Here is a 21528-nt window from a genome sequence, read left to right on the forward strand (position 1 = left end):
TACAGCTAGAAGTGTCAGGGTCAAATTTGAACCCAGATCCTCCCAATTCCAGTCCTGGCTCTCTATCCCCTGAGCCATTCCTAGGAGGGATCATACTTTGGGAGCCATCCAGCAGTCTCCCTGAGGTTCCTGGTTTGCTCAGTTTAGATGTGAATTATGAGATGAGAGGCACTGTGTGCTTAAGCCCACGTGCATAGGAATCACACAGTGTTCTGCCATAGCATGGAGGTTTGATTATTATATAGGCTTTCAAGTATATGCTTCTTTGGCACACAATCAATTTTCTACATATATATATATATATATATATATATATATGTTTCCATGGAACTTAATAAGATGCATAGCCTAAGGAGATAGTCAACAAAACATTGTTGCTATAGATGAATGACATAAACAGGGTGATCTAGAGGTTAGTTCTCCCTAACCTGGGAGAATCATTGTTACTTTTGGTCAGCTTTCACAATCAATCACAATTACTTAGATGGGTGATAAAACATTTTGTAGCTAGGTAACAAGATTAGAGGGCAATTTAATTACAGACCAGATTTGGAGTTTTCCTCAATTTTCAAGTTCTATTTTTCTTGTGCTTCACTCAAGTTCTTGGAGATGTTGCTCTGGCTATTGTAACATAACAAACCAGCGAAGTGTGTCCTGTCAACCTGGGCTTGAAGGTGATTGATGCTCTTGGCTTGTAAAGAGGAAAAGGAGGGGGGTAATGATCTTTAGGCTTTAATTCTGTGAATGTAATCTTTTGGGGGTAATAACCTAGGGGGATTAAAGTGGAATATATATGTATTGATCATATAAGTATTTGCTCTCATATTATTTCTCCTGTATTGGGGAGGGAATAATAATAAGTCCATTAGTAGGGATAGTTGGAGAGAAGTCACAGAAGGGGGTTATCAGGGGGCTTTTAGTTCTTGAGGTGCTGCTTTGCAGTTCCCCAGCTTCCCACTGTGACCATGTCAACCAGTGGGGGTCTGTTGGCTCCCCGCAATCATATCTTAACACTTCTTTTGATTGCCACTGTACTTAGCAGAATCTTTTTCACATGGTAGGTTCCCCAAAAGTTAACATTTGGGAATCTTGTTTTTAAATTCTAGATAAATAATATTGCATATTATTAGTAATATTAATAAATAATTAATTGTGTACAATTTATATCTCCCAGTTAATTCGCAACAGAAACATAAATCAAGAATAATTTGAGTCAATAAAGTTTATTACATTACTCTATAAGCATATTTGGTGATATAAATTGTAGTACTAGATAATACTAATGAACATTCTTCATTTTTGGAGGACAGAAAGATTTAAAAAATGAAATAAAAAAAAGAAATTATTTTCTTTGCCTCAACTGAGAATGGCCTGACCGAATAATAATTTGTAAATTTTACTTAAAAAAATATATTATAATTTGAAAATATCAAAATGAAAACTGGTCTAAAACACTAAAATAATTAGACCCAGTGTTAAGACAACAATATTAATTGCTTCCCCAAAGGGCAAAAGTCACTGTACAATAGTAAGCATTAAAATTATTTACAATGTATAATTATTATATGTACATTTCTAAAACATAAAACATTCTGGATCAAATTATTTCTTAATCTTTTATTCAGGGTATCACTTGAGAAAGCAATTTCTAATGACATCAGACTTTAAATTCAGTTATTTCTTTATGACCACAATTTAAAAGACATTTATTACTACAGTTTTGCTATTTGATCTGTTTTTACATATCTATCATTTTCAATGCCCTAGGTAAAGTCTACATTGCTATATTCTTGTTATTCTTTCATTACATAGCTCCTACTATTTGTAGAAACCAAGAAAACAAGATTTCCAGCCATTTCTATACCATGCTTCCTGTACTCCAGTCATCATTCCCATCCTTTTCCCCACCAAAATCTTAGAATCTGCCCCTGGGGTGCCAGGCTCTCAAATTATTGCCTCACCTTTCTTGGAACCAGGCTTGCATCTCATTTTTGGAACATCTTCACATCAACCTGCCTCCACTCTCCTTTAGCAACCCTTTTTGTATGTTGTTTTTCCTCTTTAGAATATAAATCCTTTGAATTAAAACGTAACAGTTTGTATCTCCAGCTCTTAGAACAGTGCCTGGCACTGAAATTATCTGTCTACCTACCTATCAAGCAATCATCTATCTTTTTATCTAGACTTTTCAATTTTCTACTCCCCTAATGGATTTGGTTAGTGTCAGTTAGAAGTGAGTCTTATGATAAAATTAAGATGTTGAAATAAGGTTATGTTTTATTTAAATTATGGTGAGGAAAATTGATTTGAAAGTTTGTTTCTCAAAATGATGATGCTAAAGAGTGGTACATAATCTCTTAACTTATGAGTATGAGTAAACTTAGGATAGTTATTTTTATCAAATCTAGTGAATGATTATACCAAGTTGATTTTTCTCATAAAATTTGTCTCATCGAAATAATGTGAGCATTTTATTTCTTATTTTGGTCCATTTTAATATATAGGAATAATATGTTTTTGTTTATGTGACAATTCATCTATGAGTAGGCAAGGATTTATAGTTTAGTTGACATTAATGATTGATGAGTTAATGTCTTATTGATTTGTCTCATCAAGTATTTTTAATAGCTTTAGTCTAATGTCAAATTGAAATAGAACTGGATCCTCCATAGGCTATATATTGACTTAGAAAACCACAAATAAACATTATACATACTTAAAATTTTTTTTATTTTGTTAAACATTTCCCAATTATATTTTAATCTGGTTCTGGATCTACCTGGGAGATTTGTCAGGTTACTCAGACCAACTTTGACACTTGGCTTAAGTTACCATAAAATGGGAAGATTTTTTAAATGTCAGAAATAAACAGGGATTGAAAAACATTTAGATTATATAAGATTTTTTGGTGACATTAAATTCTAAATTAAATTCAATGTGACTAAAGAAAAATATCAGATTTATATTTTTAGATCTGAAACTTGTTATAGTTCGATTTTCATTCAAACGAGACATTCTCTATCTTAACACGTATGAATTAAGTGTATGTAAAAGTGACTAGAACAGAAGACAGAATGGCTCTTAAACATCTGTGCAATGGTTTGATTTACTCTGTTATCTATAATGTATTGAAAGTATTATATTTTTTGAAGTATATGAATAATTATGTAGCAAAACAGTCATCCTAAGCAGTATATTCATTACAAAACTTTATAGGAGAGCAGTAGCCTTTATATCCACATCTATTTTCCAATCATAGCATATACTTTTAATTTCCAACTGAATGATGAAAAAAGAAACATTTTCCCAACCTATTTCCAGAGAATAAGAGACAATCATTTTGCATTTCTAATGAAATTTTTAAGAATTTATTTTTTAACAAAATCAATCTAGAAGCCTCTATGTACAACTCCTGACATATTTCACACAAATAGACTTGATTGCCCTTTTGGGACTATTGGTTAGCCACTATGGAAATAAATCACTGGTGACCAAATTGTATGATAGTCCAAGAAATGTTAGAGTTCTATAAGAAATTCACAGATGTCTTGGACAGGGTGCAAGTAATGGGGGAAGGTACTATGCAATTTATCCTAATTTTTCAAAATTAAATGTTTGTACTTCTATAACCCAGAGTCCCAATTTTCCCTAGGGTTTTGGGATACGACTTTTAAGCAACAGAAAGGAATATTTTCTTATATCCTTACAATGTCAACACAATGATCATCCCTAGTGGTCACTCAAGAAATGTGGTGGTGGGGGGGTTGGCAAGAATGGCATTTATTTATTTTTCCATATTTCTATCTTTTATAAAATTCAAAGCTATTTTATCTTCCTAGTTATACATAATAAATATTTTTGACATACATTGTCTGAAATTGTAAGATCCAAATTGTCTCCCTCCCTCCTCCTCTTCTCCTTCTCAGAGATGGTAAGCAATTTGATCTGGGTTATACATGTATATAACATGGATTATCATGCAAAACATACTTCCATATTGATCATTGTTGCAAGAGAACATTCATATAAAACCAAAACCCCAAAATAAAACTATAAATAAACAAATGTGGAAAATAGTGTGCTTTGATTTGCATCCAACTTCAACAGTTTCCTCTGATGGTGGATTTCAGTCTTTGTCATAAGTCTTTCAGAATTGTCCTGGCATGGTATTGTTGGAAGTAGCTAAGTCTTTCACAGTGGATCATTATACAATTGTTACTATGTACAGTGTTCTCCTGGTTCTACTTATTTCAGTGCATCAATTCACATAGATCTTTCCAACAATCCCTTAATTTCCAACTCTTTGCCACCACAAAAAGAGTTTCTATAAAAATTTTTGTACAAGTAGGTCCTTTCTCCTTTTTTATGATCTCTTTTGGAATAAGACCTAGTAGTTTTATAAGCCCTTTGGGCATAGTTCCAAATTGCCCTCCAAAATGGTTAGTTCAGCATACAATTCTACCAACAATAGTAGTGTCTTAATTTTGACACATTCCCTCCAACATTTATCACTTTCCTTTACAGTTATATTGGTCAATCTGACAGGTGTGAGGTTATACCTCAGAGTTGTTTTAATTTGCCTTTCTCTAATAAAGAATGATTTAGAATATTTTTATATGATTATTAATTGCTTTGATTTCTTCATCTGAAAATTGCTTGTTCATATCCTTTGACCATTTGTCACGTGAGGAATGACTTGTATTCTTAGAAATACTCAAGTTATATGTGAATGATTAATATTTGAACCATTATATAAATCACATCTTATGAACTTTGGAAATCCATAAATCATAGTATATTGTCTTATATCAGGGAGTTACTTCCACATTAACACACCCTTGATGGATAAGAAAATTAAAAGATTTTATCTAGAAAGGGAGCCTAGTTTTCTTGTATAATATTCTATAGCCTAAAAAGGATCATCAAGGAGAGTTGGAAAAAGCTGTCATGAGTAAGTAGAACCAATCTCATCATTAATACAACAGCATATTTCTCTGATATAAGTAAAATCTTTTCATATTAGTTGTAGCATTCTTCCAGGGGACCCTATAAATAGGAAGAGAATTGACAGCTATAGGGTCTTTCTAGACTGCCTCTGTTATGGCCAACATAAAGAAACTAGAGCAATTGACATCCCTCCCCTCTGATAGAAGGACTAAACAAAAGATAAATATCAAAAACACAAGAAAAATTAACATTTGATATATTTTCAGTAATGATTCAGTCACAATAAAACAGTTTAAAATACACAACTTAAAATATTTTTCATAAAAAAATGGTTATGTATCAAGTTATTAGCAATGCAAAAGACCAGCTTAAGCATAGTTATCCTATATCAACTACCAAAAAAATTTTTTTTTGACAAATATGAATAGAGACCTTGTAGTCATTTGTAAGGAAAAGAATCATCAAAACTCTTTATAATTATTCTATATCGCTAATATTACAAAACTGAAACTTTTTCTTATATTTTAAGTTTATAGCATTCATCATATCCTGCTTCGTTTAATGCACACATTCAATCCATTTTTTCAAAAATAAAATGATTCATTTACATATTTATGAAATAATTGTTCTATGTTAATGGGTTTCTATTATTGGAGATGTGCACAGGACTTGTGACTAGAAGAGAATATCATGGTACACTTTAGTGTCCTTAGATTCAAACATCCGAATATGAAACACCACTTCCTGGTTCATCTGTGATGCTGTTCTTTGTAATTTTTGCTATTAAAAACCATTCTAGGTTGTATATTTCTGCAGCTTAGTTTAGAATTGAAGTTTTCATAGTTTTTGAATGAAATATTTCATATTTTGTTCACTCTTTATTTGCATCTTGTCATTGTTTGCAGACTGTCAGGCTCAGGTTATCATGTCCTTTTCCTGGAATAATAATATCTTTCAATATGTGAGGCCATGGTAGCATGGCTAGATTCAGGAGGTCTGTTTTTTCTCTGAGTAGTTAGTGATTAAAATTATCTTTTGGAACTAAGTTATTTGAAAGATTGCATAATCCTGTATATAGCTCTCCAATAGGAAGCAGGAAGCTGAAGTCAAAGTTTGTTCTCTGTGTTCATTGGCACTCCTATGTAAAGTTCTTCTGCAAATAAGTGCTTTTAGATTGTGCTATGTCAACGTGTTTCTTTTGTTGCTATAGATTGATAGTCATGAAAAAAGAACATCTCTTTAAACTGTCCCTTACTAAACACCTTCAACAATTATAAAACTGAGATCCTTGGTTAACATTTAGCATTTATCTATCACATTGATTAGCATCCAAATAAGGTGGCAAATTACTAGGAGAACTAGAGTTTTAAAAAATGTTCTACCATATCCATTAAAGTATGATCATTCACTGCTGCTGCTAGTGACCTCTTTCTTAGGGGACGATGAAGTGTCTCGAACTGGTAATAAATCATAATGACATGGAATGTGACTGTTCTTTGGAAGGTCATATGGATCTTGGCTGAGAGGTCCATTATTGCTGAATACTTCTTGTATGGTAATCATTGTAGGTTCTGTGATAATCAAGAACATTTACAAATTTACAAGAAATGCATAAAAAATGACAAATGAATAGCAAAGAATAAAACATTTCTAGCAAATATGAAACATCAAGGAGAGTTATTAAATAAAAATACAGAAATATATAATTTTGAATTACAAGTAATTGATTTAATCAAACTATTTTGCTGTTGTTGAGATGAAGTTACAGTATTCATTTATTATCATAATTAACACTGGAGTGCAAAAGGATGACAATATTGTTGGATTAGAGTTGTCAAGTGACTCACAACAAACTTAATGGTACATTAAACTACTATTTAAATTATAGATTTAAAGATGGTAGGGAGTGTAGAGATCACCTAAGTCTACCCTTTCCAAGAAGGAAATTTTCAAGCTGAGAAAAGTGAAATTGACCTAAAGTGACAGAAATATAATTTAAATTCAGAGCTTTCAACTAACTCTACACTGCATTGGGCTGTGCACCTCACCTTCTAAGACCCCTCTTCTAGTATACAGATATTCCAAAAATGAATCTTTGGGGAACAAAATTCTTTTGTTAAAAAGTCAAGCCATGATTTTTAAAAACCTAGCTCTCTAGTATCATGTTGTTTCAATGATGATGTTCCAAATAATTTCATAGATAAAACTACAAATACAAAAGCATAAGCTATAGAAATCAGAAAATGTATACAAAACAATTGACACGTATTCTGTATAGCTGAATACACTGACAGAACTGCAATTTTAGTGGAATGTATCCCTGATAATTTTTTTCTCAGACCTAATACTTTCTTCTTCTCCTAATCTTAAGAAATCAGTGCTCTTTGTTTTCTTTTTCAACCTATTAAAACTAGAGATATTATTAGTTCTTTATGTTCTATTAATCCAACATTATAAAAATGACAGTACCTCCTTAAATTAATTGCTTCATCAGTTCTGTATCAAATTCCCCAAAGAATATTTTATAGAGCTAGAAAAAATAATAATGCTTATATGGAGGAACAAAAGGTCAAGAATCCCAAGGGCAATATTGAAAAAAGTGAGAAGGAAGGGGAGTCTATCAGTAAGAGATCTAAAAATTATATAACAAAGCAATAATTATTAAAATAATAGGAATGGTTAAAAAAGTTTATTAGTGAGACAGAATGGGATGATTATAAATGATTTGGGAATTAAGGTAATATATGTTTCTTTAAAAGGTATTATATACCAATTGACTTTAACTACTGCATGTGGATTAAGGAAATGAAATAATATTCTTAGTAATTATTCATTAACTGCTCTAGTTTACTTCCAAAATAACATGAAATAATTTAATATTCATTAGGTTCTCTTACCAACTTCATAGACATTCTTATTAGTAGAAGCTGAGCTACTGATCTCAGCATATGGAGAGTCTCTGTGTACTGGTGACTTCATTTCCACATAGCCACTCTCTGAGGTTTGAGGTATGAGTACTGGTGGATCTTTGATAGTAGCATATGGATTTTCAGAACTGTTTAGTGAACAGTTACTTGAATTATAGTCAGAATTCTTTACTAAATCTGTGAATGATAAAAAAGAACAACCCTTCAGGAGTATGTATATTTGATACAAGATTAATGAACTCTCTCTAAGCAAGAAAGCTTTCAAGTAAAATATTAACTATTGTGATTCATGAATATTTATTTCATCTTGTAATGACAAACTACACCACAAACTTCAAAAAAGAATGAAAATCAACAAGTCAGATGACCAAAAGTTTGTGCATCACATCATCACAAGGATATAGCTCAAGTTTCTCAAGATAATCCTAGATAAATCAGAGGCATTAGAAACAGAAAAGGTAAAAGAGTCTGTAATTAAAAACATAAGAATTTTATCTTTCAGTATGAACAACTATAAATTCCTTGTGTTTTTTAATGCTAGTCTATATCACTACTATATTGACTCTAAAGGCTACTGTAAAAATCACTTCTGCCTTTTAAAATAAAATGTGTAAATTTAACAACCAAACATTTTAAAGTTGTGCCGTACCAACATTGATGCCTCCCCACTCAATCCCCCAACCATTTTATGGTCATTATTTTTGTCTTTTTATCTTTAGGGTATGAATTTTAGATTTTCTCCATTTTGCTTAGTCTAGTACCCAGGAATGCATACACCCACACTTAAGGATTAAGTGTCATGGAGGAAGGCCTATGATCAGCATGTGTTAGCAAGTGACAAATCAGAAACAACCGACTGACCCCTGGGCTCTCCTAAGCCAAGCTTAAGCCACCATTGGCACATGTGAGACACAGGATGTGAAGTAAAGAACTGCCTTTATATTTCACATCACTTCCTATGGGAAGGGAGCTTTGGTAGAGTTGACCCTGGAACTAGAGCCTGGAGGAGTCCCTCAGATGGCTTCCTTGAGACAGTCATATGGTGAGTGATAAGACTGACTCCCCTTTCCCTTGGCTTTCTAGGGAGGTCCCCTTGGCCAAGACCTCTGAACTTCCTGCCTGGCTCAGCCCAGGCTGGGCAGTTAGATTCTTTTCCTTTCTCTCTCTCTCTCTCTCTCTCTCTCTCTCTCTCTCTCTCTCTCTCTCTCTCTCTCTCTCTCTCTCTCTCTCTCTCTCTCTCTCTCTCTCATTCTTAAATTCCTTCTTCTATTGTAAATAAACCACCATAAAATTCCATTCTGACTTGAGTGTTTCATTGGGATTTAAAAATTAAATTCCTGGCGACCTACTAAATTTATATTCAGTCTCAACCCTAAATTTACCCTTAACAAGGGTTTAGCACAAATACGTACTTATTAAATATTTGTTGAATTATTTTCATCTACCTCCAGTTCACTATTATCTTTATAATAAGAATGTCTATTTAGTATTTAAGCCCTTTATAATCTGATTCCAAATTATCTTTCCAGATTTATTTTTCATTATCCCTCCTCACAAACTATACTCCACTCAAATTGGTTGACTTGAAGTTCCTCAATACATCACATTCCATCTCCCACCTCCGTGACTTTTCATAGGCTGTTTTCAGTCAGTCAGTCAACAAGCACTTATTGAAAACTTACTACATGCCAAAGCACTAGGGGATACAAAGAAAGTGCTCTCATTGAGGGGGACAACATGCAAACAACTATGTGTAAATGATATATATTGGATAAATTGGATAAATTCTCTCTCTACTGGTAGGCTTTTTTCACTTTCCCAAGCTAGTGTACATTTATTGTATATATTCAAGACATATAATATAAAGACCCATGTATAATATCTATATGAATAAGGAATAAAGTATTTTTATGGTATACATACATCTATACTCTTATAACCCATTTACTACCTTCAGATAGGAAGTGAGAGAGGTCTAATCCCTCCTTGTCCAACAATCCTTTCATGCTCAAAAAAAAGCCCCTTTCCCTGTGTCAACGTGGAATCTAGAAACCCCAAACTTGTAGCCTAGTAAGATTTGATGAACTCCAAATTTTAGGATTAGCTTGTAAATTGGAGACAAGCTTGTACTTGTTCCCTGTTCCTGTGAGAATCTACCCCAAAGGGAATCTCAGGCTAGAAGTTTCAGACTGAATAATGGACCCTAAAGTAAAAGACAATCCCTGTCAAGTGGGGCCAAGCCCAAGCCAAAGGACTGTTCTCGTCTCCAGAAGCCTCTCCCACTGTATCACACCCTCCTTTGGAGGCTCAAACTCAGGATCTTCAGCTTATGAGACTGACACACTACCTACTGTGATAAAGAGTCACTTGACTTGTCACTCAAATCCCATTACCAAATCTCATTACTGGGAACTTGAACTCTTTGTCCTTTCTTCCCTACTTACCTTTTCCTCAGATAGAGTACAAGTCTCAATCTGGGCAGCTAGCTGAGGAAGCAAAAAGTATCCTGGGCCTGGAGTCAGAATCAAGTTTAAATCTGGGCTCAGATACTTACTAGCTATGTGACCTGGGCAAGTCATTTAATCCATATTTACCTCAATTTCATCATCTGTAAAATGGGGGGTAATAATGCTCCAGGTTTATTGTTAGGATCAAATGAGATCATACTTGTAAAGTGCTAAGTACTGCCTAACATATAAGTGCTAAATAACTGTTAGCTATTATATGACCATATTGATTATTAATATTTGCTTTCCCCCACTAATTCTTTGCTGTATTATTTTTCCTCACCATGCTATATTTTTTTGCTTAGAAATTTATGATTGATAAGGCTACTCTAAACTACCATATTTTAGGGTTTTCCAAAGTAACTATAATGTACAGTTACCTAATGTCCAGCCCTCCAAATAATATGTTTACTTGAATTCATTCCCTTTATGTTGGTTAATATTACTTTTCTTCTGCTCTTTAATATTTCCTTTACTCCTACTTTCCCAAATAACCTCTTAGCATATTAATTTTCTCATTTGTAAAACAAAAGGGAAGACTATAACATTTAACAATTCTTTCTAATGCTAATATTCTAAGGTTTTATATGATACTACATTATCAACCTAGAGCAAATTTCCCTTGGCTATTCAAGTTAACTCAACCTATAAATAAAATGCCCAGACTACTGTCATTAAACACATGAAAAATTATTCCTTCAAATTTACACTCACCTTTTAAGGATTTCCTCATGTATTCTCTGTCAAGCCCAAAGGCACCTGTAATGCAGGAGGGAAAAAACCAGTGAGAATATACAAAATGAATGCCAGGTTTGGTGTACTGAATTTGGAGTTCATGAGAAGGATGACAACTCTGAGATATATACAAGGAATTTAATGGATGTTGTAGAAGTTTCTCAGTTTCAGTTCCATGAAAGCCCAGAGAAAAAGCCCTGAATATAAGGTTTGCAAGTGTATAATTGAAAATCTGTTACCCTAAAAACTACATTTCCCAAGAGCCCACTGACTTCCTGTCATTATGTACTTCCTGTAGACAGGAGATATTAGGCAGTGGGGTGGAGGGTCCCGGGCTCTTTACTTCCTGTCAATGACTGTGGTGATAAGTGGGGATTTTGAACAGGCTGATTAGCCATGGGCACATGGGTTTTTATTTTGTTACCTTTTATTCCTTTACTTCTAATGATCATTAATAGATCTCTTAAAATATAATATTTTTATTATCGCACATTAATTTTAATTTTTATACAAGATTGGGGGTTAAAAATAAGTAGACAATAGAAATTAATTTATTACTGTACTAAGGAATTTATTACTGTAGCTGGTAGCAATCTCAGTGTTTTAGGATATAGATGTGATTTGTTTTAGCTTTATTAATTGATTTACAGGCACAATAGAGTAGAAGTTCTAACATTCCTAATGCAGTTGTAGTCATAAAGAGAACTTTTAGTATATTCTTTACCCAATGAGAAATATTTGAATACCAATCCTGGATGTCTCAGATTCAAGATAAATACCTTGAAAGTATTGACTTTTTCAAAATGCAGTTTAATATGCCATTAAAGACTAAAACTCTTTTAGCTACCTATCTACATTTTAAAAAATACTTACTTTCCATCTTGGAATCAGTATTGTGTGTTGGTTCCAAGGCAGAAGAGTGATAATGGCGAGGCAGCGGTAGCTGAGTGACTTGCCCAAGGTCACACATCTAAGAAGTGTCTGAGGCTATATTTGAACTTAGGACCTCCCATTTTTAGGCCTGGCTTTCAATCCAACGAGCCACCTAGCCTCCCCCTTCATATATTTTTAACATTATTATTTCAAAGTTATATTTTAACCTCATATTTTAGATTAGGTCATGGGAAGAAGAAGGGTCACTTGGGCACATTCCTGTTGCTTTTTTTTTTTTAACTCTTACCTTCTGTCTTACTACCAATTCTAAGACAGAAAAGTGGCAAGGGCTAGGCAATTAGTAATTTGTCCAGGATCACACAGCTGGGAAGTATAAGGTCAGGTTTAAAACCAGGTCCTCTCAACTCTAGATTTGGCACTCTATCCACTGTGCTACTTAGCTGTGTTCCCCTTGGCTCCAGCCACAAGGTTGGGAACTACAGCTGAGGAAGCATGGCTTGACTTGGAAGCTTTCTAGTTAGAGTGATCTGCTTTCTCTTTCTCTCTCCTTCCCTCTCTAATTTTTACTAATAAATGATTATAAATTAATATACAGTCTCCAAAGAATTTTAATTATTATAACTGTACCCCTGTAGCTTATTTTTTCACAGAGCTGATGTTTTAGAACCTTATTAAGACAGAAAATCAGAGGGGCTGGCAATTTATCACAAATCTTATAGAAAAATATAAAATTAACATCGGCAAATCAGAGTATAACCATTTGGATATTTGTGACAATACTCAATCAGAAGAGCATTTGGCCTTCCAGACAAGTTTCTAAGAAGTAATAGCTGAAAATTATAAAATCTGAGATATCAGCTTCAAAAAAGCTAACTTTCCAATAACACAAAAGAAATCATCCCATAAATCAATATCATTTCTATTCAATAATTTCCCAAAATAATATTACAAGAAACTCATGAATATAATTCCAATATAAAACATAGGTTGAAAACATGAACCACAAAATAAAATGTATAGCCAGTCAAATGATATTACTACATCTTCAAATAAGCTACATGGAAAAACCATTTCATTCATCTCCCGATTTTGGCATTCTTTACTACTTTCATTCAGAAACCTGAATAGAGTAATCATCAATTTAATTCTTATAGCTACAAAGGTATGTATGATAACAGCAACTACTAGACCATCTATTGTTGGTTGCAAGAATGAGCCCTAAAATCTGAAATAATTTTATAAAGAAATGTATTTAGTCATTTGGTAAAGGAGAGAGGTAGTAGAAGGTATGGTTCCCTTTCTACAATACCAAATAACATAGCAGTACAGCAGTATTATAGAGAGGACAGTTCCCAGGAAAAGTCCATTGAGATACATATATTGATAAGTACAAAAATTCAAATTTGGGGAATCCAAAACACAATGTATGTATTCAAGACCTAGGTGGAAATCTAAGCATTCCTTGCAGTTATCTAGTTTTCCTGGGAATACTTCTGAGGAAAGCCCGACCTCTACAGTTAAGTTTCTGTACAGGACAATTTCTAGCCACATAAAGCTTGTTTCAAACAATATTAGTAGATAATAAATAACAAACATTTTTCCCATATTATCTTATAAACAATAATTTTCCTCAATCAAAGCTAATACAAATCTCAATTTTCAAACTGCTCAATTCTAAAGGCTGTTATGTCATTCCATTTACTTTCTCGCATGCATAAGAATAGCAGAATCTTTGAAATCAAGCTTGAAAATTATTTTTAAAATCTCAAAATTAACTTTAACTTCCTCAGGGAAAAATAAGCAATTTTCTAAGTAGAATCATAGATTTATAGGTCCAGCAAACCTTCTCTTCTCTTTGCTCAGTGTGATCTAAAACTTCCTTTAATTTCATGTAGTACTAAGTTAGGTTTTGGGCTTTTCTTGTGGATCATGCTGGAAATTTTGATAGCTGGCAAAGATGAGAACCTTGAATTGTTCCTTTTCAGATGAAAAGTTACCAGTTTTATATTCTTGCTGTTTGGAAATAAAAATCTGAGATGAGTTTTTAAATGTTTCTATTTTTAGGAATATCCTTATATATTGTACTTTTAATTTAAAACAAAACAAAAGAAAAATCTTTACCTTCCATCTTAGAATAAGTACTGAGTATTGGTTCCAAAGCAGAAGAGCAGTAAAGGCTAGGCAATTAGAGGTAAGTGATTTAACCTGGCTCACACAGCTAGAAAGTGACTGCAGCCACATCTGAAATCAGGACTTCCTATCTCAGACCTGGCTCTCTATCCACTGAGCTTTCTAGTGACCCCTCCTTAGTTTTTAATTGAGCATCAGGTCTATATTATGTCATTGTAAATTGTTATCTCTCATCCACTTTTGATTCTCTCTTCTTTTGCTGCATCTGATTAATTCAGATTGCCTTGAAAATCATAGAATTGCATTTCCCTTTAGAATATTTTTTAGTATTTCACTTAACCTGGTTAAGCCTTACCTGGCACTTCCAAGTGAGACCTATCCTACTTCCCCACTCTTGGCTCTTCTAAAGCAAATGATACACCAGAAAACTAACAGAGTCTAGCCAAGTTTCCTTGTCTTCATTTCAGGGATCTATTTTTCCCAATTCAAGGACATATATTACTTGTTCATCTTGAATCAAACTTATCTAGGAATTAATCCTCCCAATTATCATTATTTACTAGTTTAAAAAGGGAATTTCATTTCCCTATGCACAATTAATATAAGTAACAAGATACTTTATCCACTGGCCCTTTTATTAAGTGAATAGCCACTTTGACTATTCTATAGAATCATCCAAGCAATCAAACATGTAAAATAGGTATGAAAATGCCAAGATATCACTTCTATTGAATCAAACAATCAATTGATCAAAAGTATAAATTGAGTTTGAGCAAGCTCCTTGATCAGAATTGAAAGGAGAAACGTGTTTTGTACCATGGGATGAAATCAGACAGCAAAATATATTGTTACTTGAAAGAATTCAAAATTTCTCTAGGTCTATGGATTTCACATGGGAAAATGTGTTAGTTATGGTTTGAGAATACTTTAAGGAAACAAACTCTTCTATCTGCAAACAAAAAGCAAAAGGGATGGGAAGAGTGAATCCAGAAGAAAGGTCATACTCCCCCTACCTTCTCCATCAACCATATTATCTCACCAGATAGTGGGCAGTAACAAATAATGCATCCAGCTGGTTGATGAGAGAGAACAAATAAGATAGCTGAAGAAAAGATAGGCAGAAAAAAGTGCAAGTTCAGACCCTATAAGATCCTCAGCTCTAAGGACTCAGCAGGGAAGCTGACACATTCTTGAGGGGAACTTCACAAGAATTATTCTAGGAAGGAAGAAAATTAATTTCATCCAACCAGGAGATATGAGTTACTCCTTTGCCACATGTACTATCTAAGCCTTAGTCCATTTTCTCTTGGAATCCATATATACCAGTGGTAGAGTATGTCCCAAAGTTTTATACCAACTGTTCATAGTATACCCGATTAGTAAATATCTTTAACTGAAAGCCCATGAAGTCTCACTCCCTGTCTTGCTAACTATGGACTCTTGTGAGTGAGAGAAGTAGAAATCCTTGGTTTATGTCTAGAACTCTCAGGGGAGAAACTATTAGCCACCTTCTGGTGCAATTAGGAATTGGGAAATAGGTCAGTAGGGGGTGCTATACTATCTAACAAACAAGAATAGATAGGAGTATTAAAATATCAATATATTCTTATTCTTACCTTTCCTGTAACCCAATAAGCATTCTGGGCCATTTCACTATAAGACTGATAAGGATTCATAAAAATGGGGAAGAACATATAGAAATAGGATATTTAATTTCCAGCAAAATGGGAATACTTCTAATTGAGGAATCAATTACATTCAATTCATGATCTCCTAGGATAGTAGGGGACCTAAAGGCATTCAAGAAGCTAAATTTTTTTATTATAGCAATATGCTGGCACTTTAATGAAAGGATGTTGTTATCCAATAGTCTGAGTAAGTCTCTCTCCCATGTTTACTTTGTTTCTGTGGATATGTCAGAGCACAGAGGAAATAACAATTATTATCTAATCTTGAAATAAAATCATTTTCCACAGACCAATCCAAAACAATAGGATATAATTGTTGGTGAGGAGGGAGTTTCAGCTAAAAGGGAAAAAAATTCTATCAATTCCTACTCATGTTTCATTTACATTTGAGAGGAAGCTATATACTACAGTGCTAGGCCTAGAGTCAGGCAGAAAACTTGAGTTCAAATGCAGCTACAGACACTTGCTAGTTGTGGTGACCCTGGACAAGTCACTTCACTCCTATCTCAGATTCCACAACTGTAAAATAGGTATTATAATAACTTACTTCCCAGGGTTGTTATGAGGATCAAATGAAATGGTACACATTGCAAACTTAATAAATGCTTGTTATCTTCCCTAAAACATGTTTATATGGTTGCTTAAAATGATGAATAGGACTGCTAAGAAGTACAACCTCTTTGACTTACCAAGTTCATTATGGAAGTTGCCATGTTTCCAGTTTACTGGGAGTGTTCCCGTGAAATCCAAAATTGGTCCTTCCTTTCCAGGATCCACATTTTTTATATTCACAAATATTTGGTTGACTTTTGACTATTAAAAATTAAAAGAATTTTGGATGAAAGCACATAACTTAGTCTTGTATTGAAATTTTGGGGAGGTGTTTGAGCAGAAGTTAAAGGAATGTTTATCAGGGATATTGTAGAAGGAATTCAATAAGTAAAAAGTTGAACTAGATTGTCTCTTGTTATTCAGTTCTTCCAAATCTATGATTCAATGATTCTATGAATTATGAGGAAAGACAAAGTCTTAAAGAAGGCAGACTCAGCCTTTAGTTATGTTGTGGTGGTCCCAACACAAACTCTCATCCCTATAATAGACGAGATTCTCTGCTTTATTCCATAGTGCCTGATATTATAGTAATTCACTTGGACCAGCTGGTTTGTAGTGAAAAGAGGTCTGACCAAAGCCAGAAAATCAGATTCTAGCTCTAGGTCTGTCACTTCTTGTCTGTGGGACTTTGAGAAAATCATCAAGCTCCTCTGATCAAGTAATCTCCCCAACTGTGAAATGAGGACAATGATATCTGTCATACTTACTTTATAGGGCTGTAGTAAGGTTTAGCTGAGATAATTTACATAAGAAGGGCCTTGTAAAACTGTAAAATGTTATAGAAATGTAAGGAATGATTACTGTCATCATCATCATCATTATAGTAAAACCAAAATATTCTTGGTAAGGTTAAGGACCATTTAGGTTAAGTTGACCGGTAGTATATAATCTCCTTGAAGGAAGAGATTAATTTTTTGTCTTGTATACTGCTTTGTTCATTTAATTTTAAACTGGATGATTTCATCCATGAGCTGGTAATGAGGTACTTCTGAAACCTCTTATGAAGAGGTAAATCTAGAGTAATGGACAGTGTGAGGAAGGGTATGCCTGCATAGGCACTGAAGAATAGAATTTTGACTGTAAGAGCATAGTGTGAAGACAACGAGTGCCTGGGAATAGGGGAGAGAAGAAAGGTGCATCCAGAAGACTGGAACTGGGAGTAAAAAAAGAAGTGAGAGTAATTTTACAGTTATGCTTAGAACTGGTCAGGTTAAAGAATTTCAGGTTTCCACTAAAATTACTACAGAAAGTGATTTTTAAAAAATTCTCAAGATGCTAAGGATCACATCTCCTATTTTTATGTGTATTTAACTAGATATGAATCTATTAGTTTACCTTTCCAACCGCCATCCTATTTTGGTTGTTGACATGAGGTGATGTGGAACACTGAGTGAGTGTATGGTAACTGGGGTTGGTAAAATAATGATTATTAGTGTTTCCACCATTACTCTGTGGAAGGGTATCTAGAAAGAAAAAGAGAAGAAAATGATTAAAACTGTTACTTTTAAGAAATAAAATAAGCACAGCGAAATGAACAAATAATTGTACTAATTCTAAGATGGATAAAATTTCTATAAAAGCAGATCACTGGGAAAACAGGTTACTTTCTTCTCCTCATTCCTTAGAAAAGTGGGAGAACAGTCTACTCCATAGGCATGTGCCTAATGATCTTCTGAGATATTATAATTCTAGGAGGCACCATTTGGAAATGATGCATTTCTTTTTCTTTTGAGACCATTTGGTTCCATAAATACTAACTTATAATCTATCTTTTACTCTCTAAGCTAGTTTATTATCCAGTAAGTGGGATATTTTATATATGTTCCCCAGGATACCAGAAGCTGTCGTTGAGTCAATAAAGTTTCATTAAGATAAGATTATGTCTTAGAAATATGTTTTGTGTAATTGGTATCATATTCCGTGCCTTCTCAATGAGTGGGAGAGGGAGGGAATTTGGAACTGAAAAGAATTTTTTTTTTAAAGGCCATGTCTGATTAACTCAATCTCCTTTTATTTAGCAGTTACTAAATGGATTGATATGGAGAATGCTATAGTTAGATGTGAGCAAAGCAATTGGCAAAACATTTCATATTTTCCCTGTGGACAGGATGGAAAGATGTGAGCTAGACATTATTTAGGTTGTTTGAAGGATTGTTCTTACAGAGTAGTATATAATGGTTAAATTTCCAGTTACAAAGAAGACTATTGTAATAACCCAGGAATCTGGGCTGCCTTCGTACTGTTTAATTAATGTCTTAGACAGACATAGTTAGCATACTTAAATATTTACAGATGACACAATGCTAAAGGAATTTTTAATGTTTAGGATGATTGATTCATAATGTTCAAGTCTAATACAATGACATTTAATAAGCAGTAGATACTTAGTTTCAAAAACAACTTCAGAAGTTTAGGAAGGAGGGCAGTTAAGTGGCTCAGTAAAATGAGAGCCAGGCCTAGGGATAGGAGGTCCTAGGTTCAAATCTGGCCTCAGACATTTCCTAGCTGTGACCCTGGCCAAGTCAATTCACCCCCATTGCCTAACCCTTATAAATCTTCTGTCTTGGAACCAATAAAATGTATTGATTCTAAGATGGAAGGTAAGAGTTTAAATTTTTTAAAAAGCAGAAGTATAAAAAGGGGCTTGTGTAAAAGTAGTGGTTTTAGCTGAAAAAAGAAGTCAGCAATGTGATATGGTAGCCAAAAGGACTGACACCTGGTCAGTTACATTATGAGAAGCATAATGTCCGAGGCTAGGCAAGTAGCTCAGTGTATGGACTCCACACTAATCAGCCAGACTTCATCCAGAATGTTGTGTTCAAGCTACAGTACCACATTATGGAAGGGCCATTGATAAGTTGGGAGGTAGGAAGCATAACCAAGACTGTGAGGGTTCTGGAGATAATTCCATGTACAGATTAATAAAAGGAACTAGGCATATTTAGCCCAAAAAGAAAAAGATAAAGCAAAAAACACGATTTTGAAGGACTGTCAAATAGAAAAGGAATTAGCTTTGTTCTAATTGTCAGGGGAAGGCAGACCAATGAGAGGACATTGTAAAAAGCTTAATGAAAAGGAAAAATTTACCAAGCCTTTTAAAAACTTTTTTTTTCCTTCTGTTCCAAACTCTCTCCTTCCCAATGCATTGAGGAGGCAAGAAAGCTATCCAAGAGTGGAACGGGTTGCCTTAGGATATTGTCAGGAGGTGCTTCAAGGAAAGGCAGGATCAACTATTTGTTGGGCATGTTATAGAGGGGATCATTCAAGTACAGGCTGGAAAATGGGGCCTTATATCTTAGAAATTTTGAGTAGTTATATTAAAAAAAAAACTGAAGAGAGTATAACCTTGCTTTAATGATCTAGGATGGGACTTGCAGCACTTTATAATAGAGTAAAATTCCTCAAAGACAATTAGTCTTACCTGAAATAGTATAATCTGCAGTGATGACCCTCATGGCAGGGGTGTAGGTAACTGCAGGCATATTTGATTCTTTTTCCTTTTGTTTGTGTCTATAAATAATGAAAAGTGCCAGCAGGAAGAGCACAACCAGGACAAGAATAATGATGCCTGCAATAGCCCCAATCTGATAAGAATTTGCAGGGTTAGCAGTACTTGTTTGGCTTAAACTGTTCAAGTTCCCAACTATTAAAATGCCAGCTAGAGAAAGAAGAAAGAGGGACACAATTGATAATGATGTTGTAAAGATATGAAAGGTATCTGGAGGATTTCAATTCATAAAATGTTTGAAGTTCTTAAAAACAAATGAGCAAAAAATAACAAATATGCATCCCCAGGATTATAGCTATGTCCAGAGCAAAGGGATAGAGGACCTGCCCCTTCCCCTAGAGGGTGTTACCCTGAGATTAAAACCCATCATTATAATTGCAATGCTATTATATTATAATTCGGAAGAGCTTGATTTGATGTAGATATTATTTTATTTATTCTACATATGTGATGGTATCATCAAATTCTTAGAATTCACAAGATCCTTAGAATGACTACAACTTGATCTATGTCTATCTTAAACATTTCTGGAAACACAGCAGTTATTTTCCCTCTCTGGCCAAAAATAATATTTAAAATTTGATCTGAAAAATGATCTACCATATCCCACCTTCACATGGAGGGAAAGGAAGGGGAAAGAGAATGTAACACCCATTATGTGTCAAGAACTATTAAATGCTTTCCAAATATTTGATCTTTACAGTCCCGTGAGGGAAGTGCTATTATATTCCCATTTACAGTTGAGGAAAGTGAAGCAAACAGACGTAAAGTGGCACTTGTGATCACAAAGCTATTAAGTGTGAGGCTGGATTTGAACACAGGTATTCCTGACTCAAGACCAAACTATGTTCACTGTTCACTCAGTGAATACATATGTTTATCCTTTCTTTTGAAAAATAATGTTCCCAGTTATATTATTTTCCATGTCAGATTCCTGCCCAAGAACGGGTCTTTGATGAAGCAAAAATAATTTATTATAGCAAGCCAAGATAGTAGGAGGACAGTATCCTTCCTTAGTTCCCAAATTACTTTTGTATGGTAACTCATTGGGAGAATGTAACCTAATAAAATTCACAGGAATGCTAATTGCTAGGAGTTAAAATTCAGAATAAAATTAGGTTCATCTATGGAAGAACCTTAAGGTTTGGATTAAAAAGTCAAGATCTTAGGCCTTCTTTGTCATTTACTAACCTTATGACCTTGAGTAAGACCTTTCTGGGCCCAAGTTTCCTCATCTGTAAAATGATTGGTTAGATCAGATTTGATTTAAGGTCCTTTTACCTTTAACACTTTTTTTGTTTCTATGAAATTGTTCCAGAATAAAAAGGATCTTTTTATACATTTCACAGGCTAGGTTCTCTCCCCCTTCTATACTCCCCTCCCCAAAATATGTTAGAATAAATAATAATAGTGATTGTAGTGAATAATAGTGAATAGTGTTATATTGAATAATGATATGATCAAAGAACATCTTATGCTAAATATTACATTAAACTATATAAGCAAAGCAAAAGAGAATAAAACCATGTTATATTAAGAAAATAAAATTGATTTATATAAACACTGTGCAATATCACAAA

General features: G+C 33.9%; 1 protein-coding gene and 1 long non-coding RNA gene across 2 annotated transcripts in view; one reads left to right on the plus strand and one right to left on the minus strand.

The window, feature by feature from the left end:
* Positions 1 to 21528, plus strand: part of LOC103097673 (uncharacterized) — a 44216-nt gene that overhangs the window by 1916 nt on the left and 20772 nt on the right. The gene's annotated exons all lie outside the window — the stretch shown is intronic.
* The window catches only part of MEGF10 (multiple EGF like domains 10), a 177250-nt gene continuing 156929 nt past the window's right edge, over positions 1208 to 21528 (minus strand). The window contains exons 20-25 of the mRNA XM_007486611.2: positions 19862 to 20098; positions 17776 to 17903; positions 16518 to 16641; positions 11096 to 11140; positions 7845 to 8051; positions 1208 to 6518 (exon numbers count right to left, since the gene is read on the minus strand). Of these exons, the coding sequence (XP_007486673.1) occupies positions 6349 to 6518; positions 7845 to 8051; positions 11096 to 11140; positions 16518 to 16641; positions 17776 to 17903; positions 19862 to 20098 (911 nt within the window). The 3' untranslated portion in view covers positions 1208 to 6348. The remainder of the gene's footprint in view (positions 6519 to 7844; positions 8052 to 11095; positions 11141 to 16517; positions 16642 to 17775; positions 17904 to 19861; positions 20099 to 21528) is intronic.

This window comes from Monodelphis domestica, chromosome 3, assembly GCF_027887165.1.
Source record: "Monodelphis domestica isolate mMonDom1 chromosome 3, mMonDom1.pri, whole genome shotgun sequence".
NCBI classification, from domain to species: Eukaryota; Metazoa; Chordata; class Mammalia; order Didelphimorphia; family Didelphidae; genus Monodelphis; species Monodelphis domestica.